The sequence below is a fragment of the Talaromyces proteolyticus genome (assembly GCF_021365285.1).
Source record: "Talaromyces proteolyticus strain PMI_201 chromosome Unknown BGW36scaffold_8, whole genome shotgun sequence".
Classification (NCBI taxonomy): Eukaryota; Fungi; Ascomycota; class Eurotiomycetes; order Eurotiales; family Trichocomaceae; genus Talaromyces; species Talaromyces proteolyticus.
In genome coordinates, this window is record NW_025764284.1 from 251,386 (window position 1) to 264,486 (window position 13,101).

Sequence of the window (13,101 nt, forward strand, 5' to 3'; positions counted from 1 at the left end):
AGGGTGCCTGGTTGGTAGTAGTTGGCCTGAGGCAGCCTACATGTCAATTGATAGAACATTAAGGTTAGGGCTAGAAGCCAGTCATACAATATCGAGAAAGTATTGTTAATTTCCAACCTACTGTGGAAATATGTTAGGTAGCGTACGCAACTCTAAGAATAAAGCGCCATGACTCCGATAGATGATTCAATGCTACATGTGGTTGATGACAGGACGTGACCGACTCAACTGGTAGTTGACATGTAACTATCGTGAGTGTATTCAACAGTCATTTTGTTGACAACTTAGTATGAATCACATACCCATGCCTCTTTTTTTATAAATATACGCCTTTTCATTTCCTTTTCCTTCCTTTTATTTGTTCATACCTATATTGAAAAGCCCATTAAAAAACAACATTATCTCACCACCATAATGGTAGCTACTGCATTTCTTACTTTGTTCATAGCGACTCTAGTCGCATCGCTGAATCCACTTGCTGTCAGAGATGCGACAGACACTTCAAGCACTGTTAATCCACCTGACTGTATATGCACCTGCTCATACCCACAGGGACTGCCCCTGTCGTCTCTTACAGCTACTTTGACGAGGACAGGCGCGGGATTATGTGTGACACCTAACCCAGGGATACCAGCGACATTCACTTCGATGAGGGTTTTGGTGACCCCGTCAGGTGCTACTTTGGGTGCTCTTTCGGGTACTCTCTCAGGTACTCCCTCAAGACAAAAGCCAGGGGCTTCAATTCTGTCAGGTCCATCGTCAGCGTTGACAACTACACCTTCATCTCAGCCGTTGTCTGGACCAAAACCTTCAAATCCATCAGGGACAACACCATTGATGACACTTATTACAATTTCGAGTCCAAGTTTGGTTCATACGTCAACACCATCGATAACACATATTACAATTCCGAGTCCAAGTTCTGTTCATACGTCAACACCATCGTCGGCACCATTGTCAATACTATCATCAACACTATCGTCAAAACCATCGTCAAAACCATCGTCAGCGCCATCAGATACAACACCGTTGATAACACGTATCACAACTCTGAGTCTAAACTCGGCCCCTACGTCAACACCATCGTCAAGGCTGTCGTCAAGGCCATTGTCAACACCAGGGCCAAGAAGTATCGCGATGACCCTAAATACAAGTAACCCCAGTTCTGAGCGCGGAGTAAACTATTTCTACAGCATTCCGGTGGAAATAGGAGGGCAGACCTTTCATCTACAACTAGACACGTTCGCACCAGACACGTATGTATTGTGAACGCTTTATTGCAAAGAACCTGAAAACAAACTAAACTCCTACAGGATCGTCTACACCGTCCAGCCTGACATTACTTACACAAGCGTCACACTCTACAATCCGCCGCACGGACAACAACCGGAGCCCATGTCGTGGATATGGAATGCACAGAAGTTCGAAATAGATGGCTCGCCTGTGGGGGGAGGTGCAATGATTCGTGACAATATCACCATCCAGGACGGCCCTGTGTCTCTTAATCAGACCCTTCTAGTTGGTGATGGAAACGGGGGATTGCCAGAAGGAATTGATCATGATAGACCGTGGGATGGTGTGCTAGCACTTACACGGCAAAATGCGACTCTTCGCGAGACTGAAGGGAGACCAATTCCCAGCTCCTCGTGGTTTGACAATATCCTACCACAGCTCCGGGACCCTGTCATTGGTATTTGCTTACGGAGCCAGTCTCCGGGGTTCATTGACCTCGGAAAGGTCAACGAAGCGTATACAGACCATATCCGGTGGGCAGTATCAAAAACTGCTACCGAAGGGTTCTGGACATTTCATGTGTCATCATACAGTATCGAGAAAAAACCACCCGTACCTTGCGATATGCAAATAGCACTTAATACAGGAAGTAAGTATACAACCCTTGATTCTAGTCTTGTGGATTCTTTCCGCGGCTGGGTTGCTCATCAAATGGGGGTTGGTGATCTGGGAGAAGACATATACTATGATTGCGCTTTCACTCTGCCTACGGTGACGCTTACGATCGACCAAGTTGGAGGGGGTACATTTCTCTTGGACCTTCCTAGTTCAGCCTTTAGTTTAGCGGATAACATAAACAGCGAACACAGAAATTGTGAGTTTGCATTAAGGAAGGCTGATGGAGGGCTGGATATAGACCTTAAGAAAGGAATGACGGCTCTTGGAATTAGTGCCTTGAACACTCTATACGTGGTTCTGAATGCCTCCACGTCTGACGGTGCAGTAGGGTTCGCGCCTCAGTAGGGTTCGAGCCTCAGAAGGACTTCAGCCCATAACAATTATTACTATATATAGAGAATTCTTTCAATAAATTGGCCTCTAAAATGCTTATATTAAAGCGCGGTCTGCCATAAAAATCAAGTGCAGATGATGTTCCGCACCAGTCCGCCTCTCATATATATATATATATTTATTATATTATTATAAAACACTATATAATAATTTTCAAGACGCGAAGTTAGCGTATTCAGTGACGACGTTCTCAAAATTGAAGAGTCGGGCCCAAAGATTACTTCACACTTATCGATGTTCCAGGTATCTTTCGTACTCCGACTGAAGGAATTACGACCTCAAATGATGCTAAGCTCGTGATGCAAATGGTCAAAAATTACATTCAAGACAGGCGCACTATCATTCTCGCAGTCCTTCCTAGCAACGCCGACCCCGCAACCCAAGAGATCCTGACCATTGTTAAAGAATACGACAAGAAAGGAGAACAGACTCTAGGTGTATTGACAAAGCCAGAGCTAGTGCAGGAGGAAAGCGCCAAAATCGCGGTCCGCAACATTGTGAATGGAAAGAAAAAGCCTCTTCTGGGTTACTATCTGGTCCGGAACCGTGGCCCTGATGATAAAGAGGCTGACTATGAGCAGTTGTTCAATGAGCAACCTTGGAAAAGTCTCCCGAGAGGTCATGCTCTAAAGAAACGCTTGAGTGAGCTGTTGGGCGAAATTGCAAAGCGCGAATTTCTTGCGTTGAAAATAAGTCAAAAGACAGCTTGCTGAATGCTCTATAGAATTGGAGGATCTTGGTCCTGCACGTCAAACTGTAGAAAAACAACGCTTGTACCTCGCCACTTTGAGCAGGAAATTTGAGGCATTGGTCCGAAATGCACTGGATGGGAATTACCCCAACAATGGGGCATCCCAACTGCGCCTTGGAACGCACATCGCCAATCTCACAGACCATTTTAATGCAGAATTTGTCAAAAAGTCTCAAATGCGTTATTTTCAGAACGAAAGCACCTATTTCAAAAAGCCAGAGCAAGTTTTCAATACCGATAATGAAATCGATACAGATGCAGTACTTGAGGATATAATCGCCAGGAAGTATGATTTTGATGACCCTCAAGGAAACATCATGGGCTGGATCAAAAAGCTTTATGCTGAAAATCGAACTCTGGAGTTGGGAACTTTTGGGTCCGGTATTCTCCTAAACGCGTTTCAACAGCAATCTGAAAAGTGGGATGATATGGCCAAAGCATACGTGAGTTGAGTCATCATAACCATTCATCGCTTTGTTTGTTACGCATTGCAAAATTTGTGCACCGACATGAAAGCCTAAGAAGAGATTGCATCTTCTATTGCCTATGAGCTCAGCCATAAATACAAGGAGGTAATGGAACACGCCGAACTTCTTGTTATGATGGAGCGTGAGCAAAGGCCATTCACACCCAACCATTACTTCAATGAAAACCTCCAAAAGGCACGTGGAAAGAGAATGATGAAGATGCTAGAGAGCAAGGCTCAGACCAGCTTCTTCGACGTAAAGCACGGAATCACCGTCACTCCAGGGAAGGGATTTGTTTATTTGGAGGACTCAGAAAACGCACTGGAGAATAAGGACAACTTTCAACAGAAAACGGAAGATAGCCACGACATTCTCTGCGCCTACTACAAAGTCGCGAGAAAACGGTTTGTTGATAGCATTTTTCGCCAAGTGGTGGAATACGATCTTTTAACGGGGCTGAAGAGTCCTCTAGCTATTATCGACTCGGACTGGGTGATCAAGCTCGATGCTGAGACACTGGAGACCATAGCAGGTGAATCACCAACTGTCAAGCAGTACCGAGCAAGCTTGGAGAAAAGGATCGAGGATTTGAAAACGGCACTAGAGATCTTGAAAAAGTGAGAGCGAACTGAGAGGGTTCTATCATAGGATTCCCAGCTAGTCATACATTCCTTAGGCTATACTTTTGTTTGTGAGATGCAAGTAGTCTAACAATGCTCCAGAAGAATCATCTGAGATTTCAGCTGTTCAAGTTAAGTTTTAACGACGTACAATGACAGTATCCCTATATGCAGTCAGCTAGGGCAGCACCGCGAACTAGGAGAGGATATGCCGAGACTTCGGAGTTGTAATAAGTTGAAGAGTCGCCGGTCTAAGCGATGCTATCCGGGTGGAGAAGCTCAAGTTTTCAAGTTGGTGTTACTCGACGCCACCAACGTCTCCCCAACATTCGTGCGGGGTCGTTATCTTGTTCACAATGAGCTATTATGAATCAACTGCATTGCATTTAGTGATGGAGTAACAATCTATGACAGTTGCGAATGAATCTACCTATTATGGCAGGAGACAATATTCTAACTTCTGAGGGGCTTTCGAGATCAGCATTAATGACGCACCAATCATCAATACCCTCGCAGAGCTCTGGCGGTGGGAGGACTAAGCAATAGTGGTGTTGGTTGTGGAAGAGCAAGGGACCAGGCACTGACCATATCAATCGTTGTCAGCCTGCAGATCATGCCGATCGCTGCCCACCGGCATGCAACGTCACAATCCAAACCAATAAAACTGCCAGTGTCGTCAAAGGACCTTGCCTGTTCAGGCAGGATCTCCTGTGATGGCGAGAGCTCTGCATAGCAGTTCGGAGTTATTTTTTCGCTCGCTGGAAAATTCCGATGGGACCATCAGATTAACCTAGAACCGTTACACTAATTATAAATACAACCTCCATTCCGCTGTCGCGCCGCGAGATGGATTAATTGATCGCCTTTGACGTGGGAAATTGAGCTTCGAGTGCAGAAAGGCAAGCAAGATGCTCGTCCAACCTTTCATCTCAATGGCAGTGCTTGTGGCCGGTCTGCTGGTTGACAGCACCTGGGCCAAGGGGACGCGGGTCCCATTGCCTCCGAGCGTGCAGCGTCGATATGAGGCCCATTACGAAGCAATGGCTGCAAAGCGTGCAACTCCTCAGGTGTTTGACACCAAAGACTTCCGATTTCTCAGCAATAAGACTTCTCGTGAGCGATACTTCCGCGGAGTCGAAAAGGGAGAGGAGAGGAAAACAGCTAACGAGTGCATCATTACATATAGCTTACCGTGTTGAGAGCTTGCCTGATGTCGACTTTGACATTGGTGAGATGTATTCCGGCTTAGTCCCCATTGAGAGCAAAAACAAGTCACGCGAGCTGTTCTTCGTCTTCCAGCCCACCATTGGCGCTCCAGTTGACGAGATTACTATCTGGCTGAACGGTGGTCCAGGTTGCAGTTCTCTCGAGGGTTTTCTGCAGGAAAATGGCCGCTTTGTTTGGCAGTCAGGTACATTCGCGCCAGTTGAAAACCCCTACTCCTGGGTAAACCTGACCAACATGCTGTGGGTTGACCAGCCAGTTGGTACCGGTTTCTCCACTGGCACTCCCACTGCTATCAGTGAGGAAGACATTGCGCAAGACTTTGTAGGGTTCTTCAAGAATTTTGAGATTCTCTTTGGGATCAAGAAATTCAAAATCTATGTCACTGGTGAGAGCTACGCAGGCCGCTATGTGCCATATATCTCAGCTGCTTTCATCGACCAAAACGACACCGAGTATTTTGACCTGAAAGGTATGTCTTGAGAACTAAGACATGAATCAAATAAAATCTAACTAATTCTGCTAAAAGGTGCCATGGTCTATGACCCGGTTATTGGCGCTTACACCACAGCACAGGAAGAGGTCCCTACCTATCCTCTGGTTGAAGCGAACAACAACCTTTTCAATTTCAACGAAACCCAGCTTGCCACATTGAAAGAACTCCACCAGTCCTGCGGATACGAAGCATATCTCGAGAAATATTTGACTTTCCCCGCATCAGGTGTCCAACCTGTTCTGGAAGAGGCCAACTCGACCTGCGATATTCTCGACCTTGCACTCGAGTATGCTCTCGGTATCAACCCATGCTTCAGCATCTACGAGATCAGTACCTCCTGCCCCCTTCAATGGGATGTGCTTGGCTTTCCTGGCTCACTGTCCTATCTTCCAGCCGGCGCGACCATCTACTTCGACCGCGCAGATGTCAAAAAAGCCCTGCATGCGCCGCCAAACACTACCTGGACTGAATGCGCCGGCAATGTTTTCGTGGGCGGCAATAGCGGACCCGAAGGATTAGGGGATCTTTCGCTCGACCCTATCCAACACGCCCTGCCCAAAGTCATTGAACATACCAACCGCGTGTTGGTAAGTAACGGTGACTATGATATGATCATCCAAACCAACGGTACTCTTCTCGCCATCCAGAACATGACGTGGCATGGCACGCTCGGCTTCAACGAGCGCCCCAGCAAAGAAATCTACATCCATACTCCGGACTTGGTCTATCCAGCGCAGTTCAATGAAAGTGGGTATACTGGCTCTGACGGTCCCCAGGGAACCATGGGCATTCAACATTTTGAGCGCGGCTTGATGTGGGCTCAGACATACCAGTCAGGGCATATGCAGCCCGAGTACCAGCCTCGTGTTTCTTTGAGACACTTGGAGTGGCTTCTTGGGCGGGTTGATGAGCTGTAAAATAATGTATATAATCTTGTATATAGAAATGGTCGAGAGATGGGCCTGCCAGCTAGAAAAGTTAAAATCTTAGGTAAAGGTTGTCTTGAAAAAGGTGTAAGTTTCATTCATTCTATACCCCTTAGGTCAGTTTCCATTTATCCTTAGCTTCAAATGAAATATGAAGTTTCGAACAATCTTATTGTTGATATTGAATCCAAGCTTCAATCGTATAAGTCTAAACTTGTGTATCCTTGGTGGGATCCCAAGCAACAGGAGAATATTCGTCCGTGGTCAACAAGTCCATATCCTCGCTTGATAATTCGAAATCGTAAAGCTGCGCATTCTCCTCAATACGAGATGGAGTCACGGACTTTGGCAGGGGAACAAAGCCCTATCAAATACAAGCAACGTTAGCTTTCCAGTCTTCATTCCAGCGAACGGATATATAGTATATAACGAACCATCTGCAAACTCCATCTCAGCAGAATCTGCGCTGGCGTTCTGTTATGTTTGTTCGCCAGTTTCGTCACTACGGGGTCATCATGTCTCTGGGCCCGCACAACCGGACAGTAAGCCTCAACAACGACGTTGTTTGCGCGACACCAATCGACGATATCCCTGCGGCCGAGCCATGGGTGCAACTCCCACTGCCCGACGTCAATAGGACTGCTATTATTATTTTGGATATATTCTTTCAGTTCCTCGAGATGATGAACCCCGTAGTTTGAGACACCCAGCGAACGCACTTTGCCCGCCTTTTGGGCTTCAGCCATTGCCTTCCATGAACCAAGGCGTTCATCTTTAGTGCCGAAGGGGGCATGGATGAGAATTCTATTCATGTTAGTGTTTTTCTCAACTTTCACGGCGTATAAACGCACAAGTCAAAATAGTCAAGCCCAGATTCCTTCAGACTCTTGTTGATAGAATCCTTAGCCTTTTCGTAGCCTTGAATCCTGGGTGGGATCTTGGTGGTGATGAACACTTTTTCCCGGGGAATGCCAGATTCTCGAATAGCGTCGCCACAGGGTTTCTCGTTGTGATATGCAGTGGCAGAGTCAATCTGTAGTATGCCGTTCAGCATTATCTCTTTTTCAGTCTGGTAAGAATGGAAATTTACATACGTGACGATAGCCGACTTCGAATGCTTTGAGAACGCATCGCTTGCATTCTTCGACGGGACTATGTGAGCACAGTCAGGACCAACTCCTTCATGCAAACAGCATCTCCAGAAATAAAAGACTTACGTGCGATATACCTAAAGAAATATTAGTCAGCTGCAAATCCTACCCCAGATGAAATTAAAGATCTCACCCCAAAGCCCAAGGCAGGAATCTCGTGCCCGGAATTTAGCCGATACACGCTGGTGATGTCATACTTGGTCGCCATCGTGGTAAAAGGAGATTTCAGCAGATGGCTTCTGAATAGTTGGAGTCTTTTTAATGCCGCGTTCATTTATTGGAGTATAGTGGATGCTGGAAGCTGGTCATGAAGAAGTTTGTTATATATCGAAAGAAATACTGTAACTTATGATGTTGATGTTAATTAGGATTAATAATTAGTGCGGAAACGGAAACACCGGGGATAGCGGCTTATCACCGCAACAGATCTACCCATTAGCACCAGCCAGGCTGTAGTAGTAGTAGTAGTAGTGAGTAAACACATTCAGATCGAATAAAATTAACTGTACATATGTAACCAACGTTTGAATTCAAGTTACACCAATAGCAACTCGTGTCTATGGAAGATCCCAAGTTCATACAATACTAGGCCAATTATCAGGCGAATGCTAGCGTCTGGTGAGAAACTGCATATTGTCTAAATAAGTGAATATTGATTATCGTCGAGATAGGTCGAGTAGGTGTCTGAGCTTCAAGCTAAATCGGCAATAAAATACTTTTTCGGACTCTGGGTGTCGATTGTGCGACTCGAAGAGCTTCGTATTGTTCTGCTCCACCCGGCTTGCTATTGTTCTTGACCTTATGCAAACGACCCCTTCCCTCAGCTAAGCTGTGTGGATATTCAATTACCTTCATCTATGATCAGTTTACTTTTTCTATGATTCATCTGATATTGTTCTCACTTTTCTTTTCCTATCTTCATGGTAGCGATTTACTAAGCCCAAGGCTTAGTGTTGTCTCTGGATTTGCTATGGCGCCATGAATTGTTGACATTTTGGCCATAAATCAATTTTACTATTGTCTTTCTCAAGGTATTTTATAATCATTTTCCATACTCTGATTGTCTCGATACTTTTCTCTAGCCCAGCAGTTATTACAACACCTTCGTTTCTATCCCACCTGCTGTACACACTTTGTGCTACTTCAATCCTTCAAATTGCCTACTCTGCAGAAGACATTGAATTCCTTTACAATACCCATTTCACACATTAACTTGTTAATATCTGACAATCCATCCGCTCGCAATGGCAGGCTTCAATCCTTTCGAACAGAACATCACCTTCATCACCAGCGACGGCACTCCGTTTAACATCACCATGGTTGACTTGGACGGCTATATCCAGTTCGGAATCACCTCATGCATCGACTATGGCTCCGAGCTTGGCGCCACGGTTGTCATTTTTGTCCTGATGCTCCTATTGACCAAATCCAAGAAGCGTCGCTCTGCTGTCTTCGGCCTGAACATGGCTGCTTTATTCCTGAATACCGCTCGGCTTATCTGCGAGATTCTATATTTCACTGGGGCTTTCTTCGAAACTTATGCTTATTTCTCCGGAGATTTCAGCCGCGTAAAACCTAGCAATTACGCAAACACCGTGCTGGGAACAGTGTTGCTCGCACTGTTACAGGTCTGCACTGAGTGCTCTCTTGTGCTACAAGCAATGGTGGTCTGCGTAAACCTTCCGAAACTGTCTAAAATTCTCTTCTTCTGCGTATCAGCAAACGTTGCCCTTGTCACAATCGGATTCCGCCTTACGCAAAGTATTCTAAACGCGAAATACACGCTCGAACAGAGAGATTTCAGCGACTATGTCTGGCTTGAAAAAGCAAACACTATCCTTTTGACAATTAGTATCTGCTTCTTCAGTGCCGTTTTCATGTGCAAGCTTGCCTATTCGATTTGGCGACGTCGGCAGCTAGGAATTCGCCAATTCGGGCCCATGCAGGTGCTGTTTATCATGAGTTGTCAGACCATGCTCGTACCAGGTGACTTAAAACACCTTAGCACTGGGTGATATGTATCTTAGCTAATGCATTTTCAACAGCAATATTCGCAATCCTTCAGTTCACTACAGATATTCCTGGGATCAATTCTAATGTCAGCACCTTCGTTGTCATCTCACTACCAGTGACATCCCTCTGGGCTGGCTCGGCACTGCCAGGACAACCCAAATCTCGTGCTAACAGCGAATCCGGCCGACCTCTGTGGAACGTGATCTCATCATCGACACCAGCACGCTCTGGCGAGAACAGTTTCGGGTCCTCGCGCGGCTTCACATTACCTCTGACCACTGGAGCGAGGGCTGATGTTGACCTTATTTATCGGGATTTGGAGGATGGGAAAACCACGTTTGGTCCTCCTCGTGATTCTGGGATTCACTGATGGTAGGTTTCTGTGCATTCAGAAAATTTTTTGCTCTTTTTTCACTCGAACTTATTAATCGAGGCTCCTTCGCTGTTGATGGCTGGAGCCCTTCGAAATCTTGGACGAGTTTAGTTCTGGCTGGAGTGGTGGCACATTCCTCTTGCCGTATTATCTTTTGGGGTCCGTAGTGCTCTTACCAACGATTGAACAATTCAATTCGATTTGATTTTCTAGGAATCCTCATAGTTTTAATTTGACACAAGTGTACACACCTACATATGTAGATGACTGGAACTTGCAGCATTTAGAACACTGTAGCTGCACTTCACAAGCTAGGGTTTAGGGTTATTTACTGCTGGAAGGACATGGACTGTGCAAAGTACGTCACCCATGGTGGGAAATATATAGAAACATATCACAGCTAGAAGTACAAACTGACAACGAGATATCATTATATATATTTAATAATAATATCTAGTTGCTAATAATACAAGGTAAGCCCAGATAATTTTTTCAATATAATTGAGAGAACAATTTTGGAGACTGTAATTACTACATCAATTGATGAAAGATTGTAGCTGGTTGTTAGAAGCTCCGCCTTATTTATAATGTGGAGAGTATAAATAGCTTATATTCCATAGAATATCTCAAGCTCTATAATCTATTACACGCATATCAATTGATTTCCCCACTGGCTCGCATTACATACGTAAGAGTCGGTCATCTTGGGTGTCATGGTGGACGCCAAGCGCTGCGGGGATCTTTGTAGGCAGACAGACGGACTGGGACGCGCTTCTCCTCCACCAACAACAACGCATCCAGGCATGGACTGGCTGCGTCTGGCATCCCATCGCTCTCGACATGGCGGCTGTGCCGCAGACCACCCTGGCGTGGCTTTGGAACGTTCTTACAAAGGTACCACCGAGACCTCGACGCCGCTGAAGCTCGCTAATCTGCGCTGCACAGAACCATCATGACCCCAAACAAACCTACCGCGATCCCAACCGGACTTACCACGACGTCGCTCGAGCGCTGGCGCAATACCCATCCCTTGGTCCTCGCACCGATGTCTACAGTAAGTTACTTTCATGATACCAAAGCTTGTTGGCTCACTGGCTGTCTAGCGCACGAAAATGGCACATCGTCGCTTCTCCTCCACCTTGTCGGCACCTTACCTGTCCCCTTTCGCGGCGCTGTGTACAATATCCCCATAGATATCTGGATTCCAAATGTATACCCCCTCGAACCCCCGATCGTCTATGTCACCCCGGCTGCAGATATGGTCGTGCGATCGGGCCAACACGTGACACTGGAAGGACGAGTTTATCATCACTACCTGGCACATTGGGCCGAGGCCTGGGATGTGAGTTGCTTGCGGTTGGCGATAACACGGGATGGTATTGGAGCGCTGACTAGAGACTCTTTAGCGAGTGTCGATAATCGACCTATTCAACGTCCTACGAGACATTTTCTCAAGAGAGCCGCCTGTCAAATCCAGAGCTCCACAGGCGCAACCTGAACGGAGACAAGCAGCCCCTCCTCCTGTTCCTTCTCTCCCACCTGAACTCTCCCCGCCATCGAGGCCAGTCGAGCAGCCTACACAGCGCCAACAAACATTGCCAACAGCACCCCAAGTTCCTCCGAAACCGGGTCAACAACCTCCACAAATACAATCTCCACCCACCTCGGCGCGAGCGACTAGAAATGGAGCACCCCCCTTACCTCCAAAGGGCCAAATAGCACAAGGACAAGGGAAATTTTCCCCCCAGTACAGACCGGACGATGGAGCAGCTCTCTATACGCCGCAAAGGCAAAGTAGTTTGCGCGCAACCAATCCGAAGTATGCACCAGCTATGCCTACAAGACCAAATTATACCCCAGATAGTCATCCAAATGCTCGCCCAATTTCTTCCTTACATACCCAGACTCCCGGTTATATCCCTCAACAAGGACAAGCACGACCACCTTCGGGACAGTTTTACCAGCCACATCCTCATATCCCCCAACAGCCCCAGAACCCACAGCTTGCTTACCATCAACAATACCCGCCTCCACCGACTCAAGCTCCATATCGGCAAGCTCCCCAGCAACTTCCACCTCAATCGCCACCTCAAGTACGGAAGCCAGAAACTCCGGACCTCTTGACATCGCCTTTCGATGTCGAGCTGCCATCAATAGCGCCAACAGGACCTCCTCCGCCTGTTCCCCCGAATCCTGAGAAGGACGCGCTGTTACATGCTCTGTCGCGCACACTGACAGAGAATCTCCAGTCAAATGTATCACAATCGAGATCGGCTGTAGTGCCGTTGCAATCCCAGGCCCATGCCTTGCACGCATCCATGAACACTCTACAAGGAGAAATTGCTACATTGAACAACTTCCAAGCAACACTGCAGTCAAATATCAGTGTCCTTCAGCAATCGCTGCATCGTGCCGATGCCGTGATAGCCGATGCCAAGGCACGGATACACCAGAGCCCTGCCGGAGCTACTTCCGGGACCTCTACTGAAACAGGATCTTCTGCAGCTAATGCCGCAAATGGCGGATTACCCCCGATAGACGATGTTTTAGTCGCACCAACAGTTGTTGGAAAGCAGCTCTATGACCTTGTTGCAGACGAACGAGGCATACAGCAAGCCATCTATGCCCTACAGGCGGCACTAGTCAAAGGCGTGATTGGAGCAGACACATGGTCTCGCCATACACGGAGTTTAGCTCGAGAAGCCTTTATCAAACGTGCTCTTATCAGGAAAATCGGGGCAGGGATGGGCTTGGATTTAGGAAAAGGAGCAGGTGC

General features: G+C 46.8%; 6 protein-coding genes across 6 annotated transcripts; 5 read left to right on the forward strand and 1 right to left on the reverse strand.

Moving 5' to 3' along the window:
* Nucleotides 1-414: 414 nt before the first annotated feature.
* Nucleotides 415-2,256, forward strand: BGW36DRAFT_360668 (aspartic peptidase domain-containing protein; the record flags this gene model as incomplete). Its single annotated transcript, XM_046214200.1, has 4 exons — nt 415-709; nt 790-1,153; nt 1,194-1,256; nt 1,314-2,256. 4 exons carry the CDS (start codon nt 415-417, stop codon nt 2,254-2,256), a joined length of 1,665 nt encoding a protein of 554 aa, XP_046070088.1.
* Nucleotides 2,257-2,382: 126 nt separating this feature from the next.
* On the forward strand, nt 2,383-4,143 carry BGW36DRAFT_452761 (interferon-induced GTP-binding protein Mx2; the record flags this gene model as incomplete). The annotated part of the gene is made up of 4 exons (XM_046221852.1): nt 2,383-2,395; nt 2,509-2,997; nt 3,029-3,498; nt 3,583-4,143. The coding sequence occupies 4 exons, from the start codon at nt 2,383-2,385 to the stop codon at nt 4,141-4,143; spliced, it is 1,533 nt and encodes a 510-aa protein (XP_046070089.1).
* Nucleotides 4,144-5,050: 907 nt separating this feature from the next.
* BGW36DRAFT_428847 (putative pheromone processing carboxypeptidase) lies at nt 5,051-6,779 on the forward strand (the record flags this gene model as incomplete). Its single annotated transcript, XM_046220610.1, has 3 exons — nt 5,051-5,255; nt 5,329-5,838; nt 5,896-6,779. The coding sequence occupies 3 exons, from the start codon at nt 5,051-5,053 to the stop codon at nt 6,777-6,779; spliced, it is 1,599 nt and encodes a 532-aa protein (XP_046070090.1).
* A 217-nt stretch (nt 6,780-6,996) lies between these two features.
* Nucleotides 6,997-8,147, reverse strand: BGW36DRAFT_360671 (aldo-keto reductase; the record flags this gene model as incomplete). The annotated part of the gene is made up of 6 exons (XM_046214201.1): nt 6,997-7,152; nt 7,223-7,592; nt 7,640-7,821; nt 7,883-7,940; nt 8,006-8,016; nt 8,073-8,147. The coding sequence occupies 6 exons, from the start codon at nt 8,145-8,147 to the stop codon at nt 6,997-6,999; spliced, it is 852 nt and encodes a 283-aa protein (XP_046070091.1).
* A 994-nt stretch (nt 8,148-9,141) lies between these two features.
* Nucleotides 9,142-10,725, forward strand: BGW36DRAFT_381796 (mating-type alpha-pheromone receptor PreB). The gene is made up of 5 exons (XM_046216463.1): nt 9,142-9,644; nt 9,696-9,925; nt 9,985-10,324; nt 10,386-10,421; nt 10,502-10,725. The coding sequence occupies exons 1-3, from the start codon at nt 9,184-9,186 to the stop codon at nt 10,320-10,322; spliced, it is 1,029 nt and encodes a 342-aa protein (XP_046070092.1). The 5' UTR covers nt 9,142-9,183; the 3' UTR covers nt 10,323-10,324; nt 10,386-10,421; nt 10,502-10,725.
* A 440-nt stretch (nt 10,726-11,165) lies between these two features.
* Nucleotides 11,166-13,090, forward strand: BGW36DRAFT_261658 (UEV domain-containing protein; the record flags this gene model as incomplete). The annotated part of the gene is made up of 4 exons (XM_046210076.1): nt 11,166-11,219; nt 11,271-11,379; nt 11,429-11,667; nt 11,732-13,090. Coding segments are annotated over 4 exons (1,761 nt in total), but the record flags the coding sequence as incomplete, so codon positions are not given.
* Nucleotides 13,091-13,101: the final 11 nt, after the last annotated feature.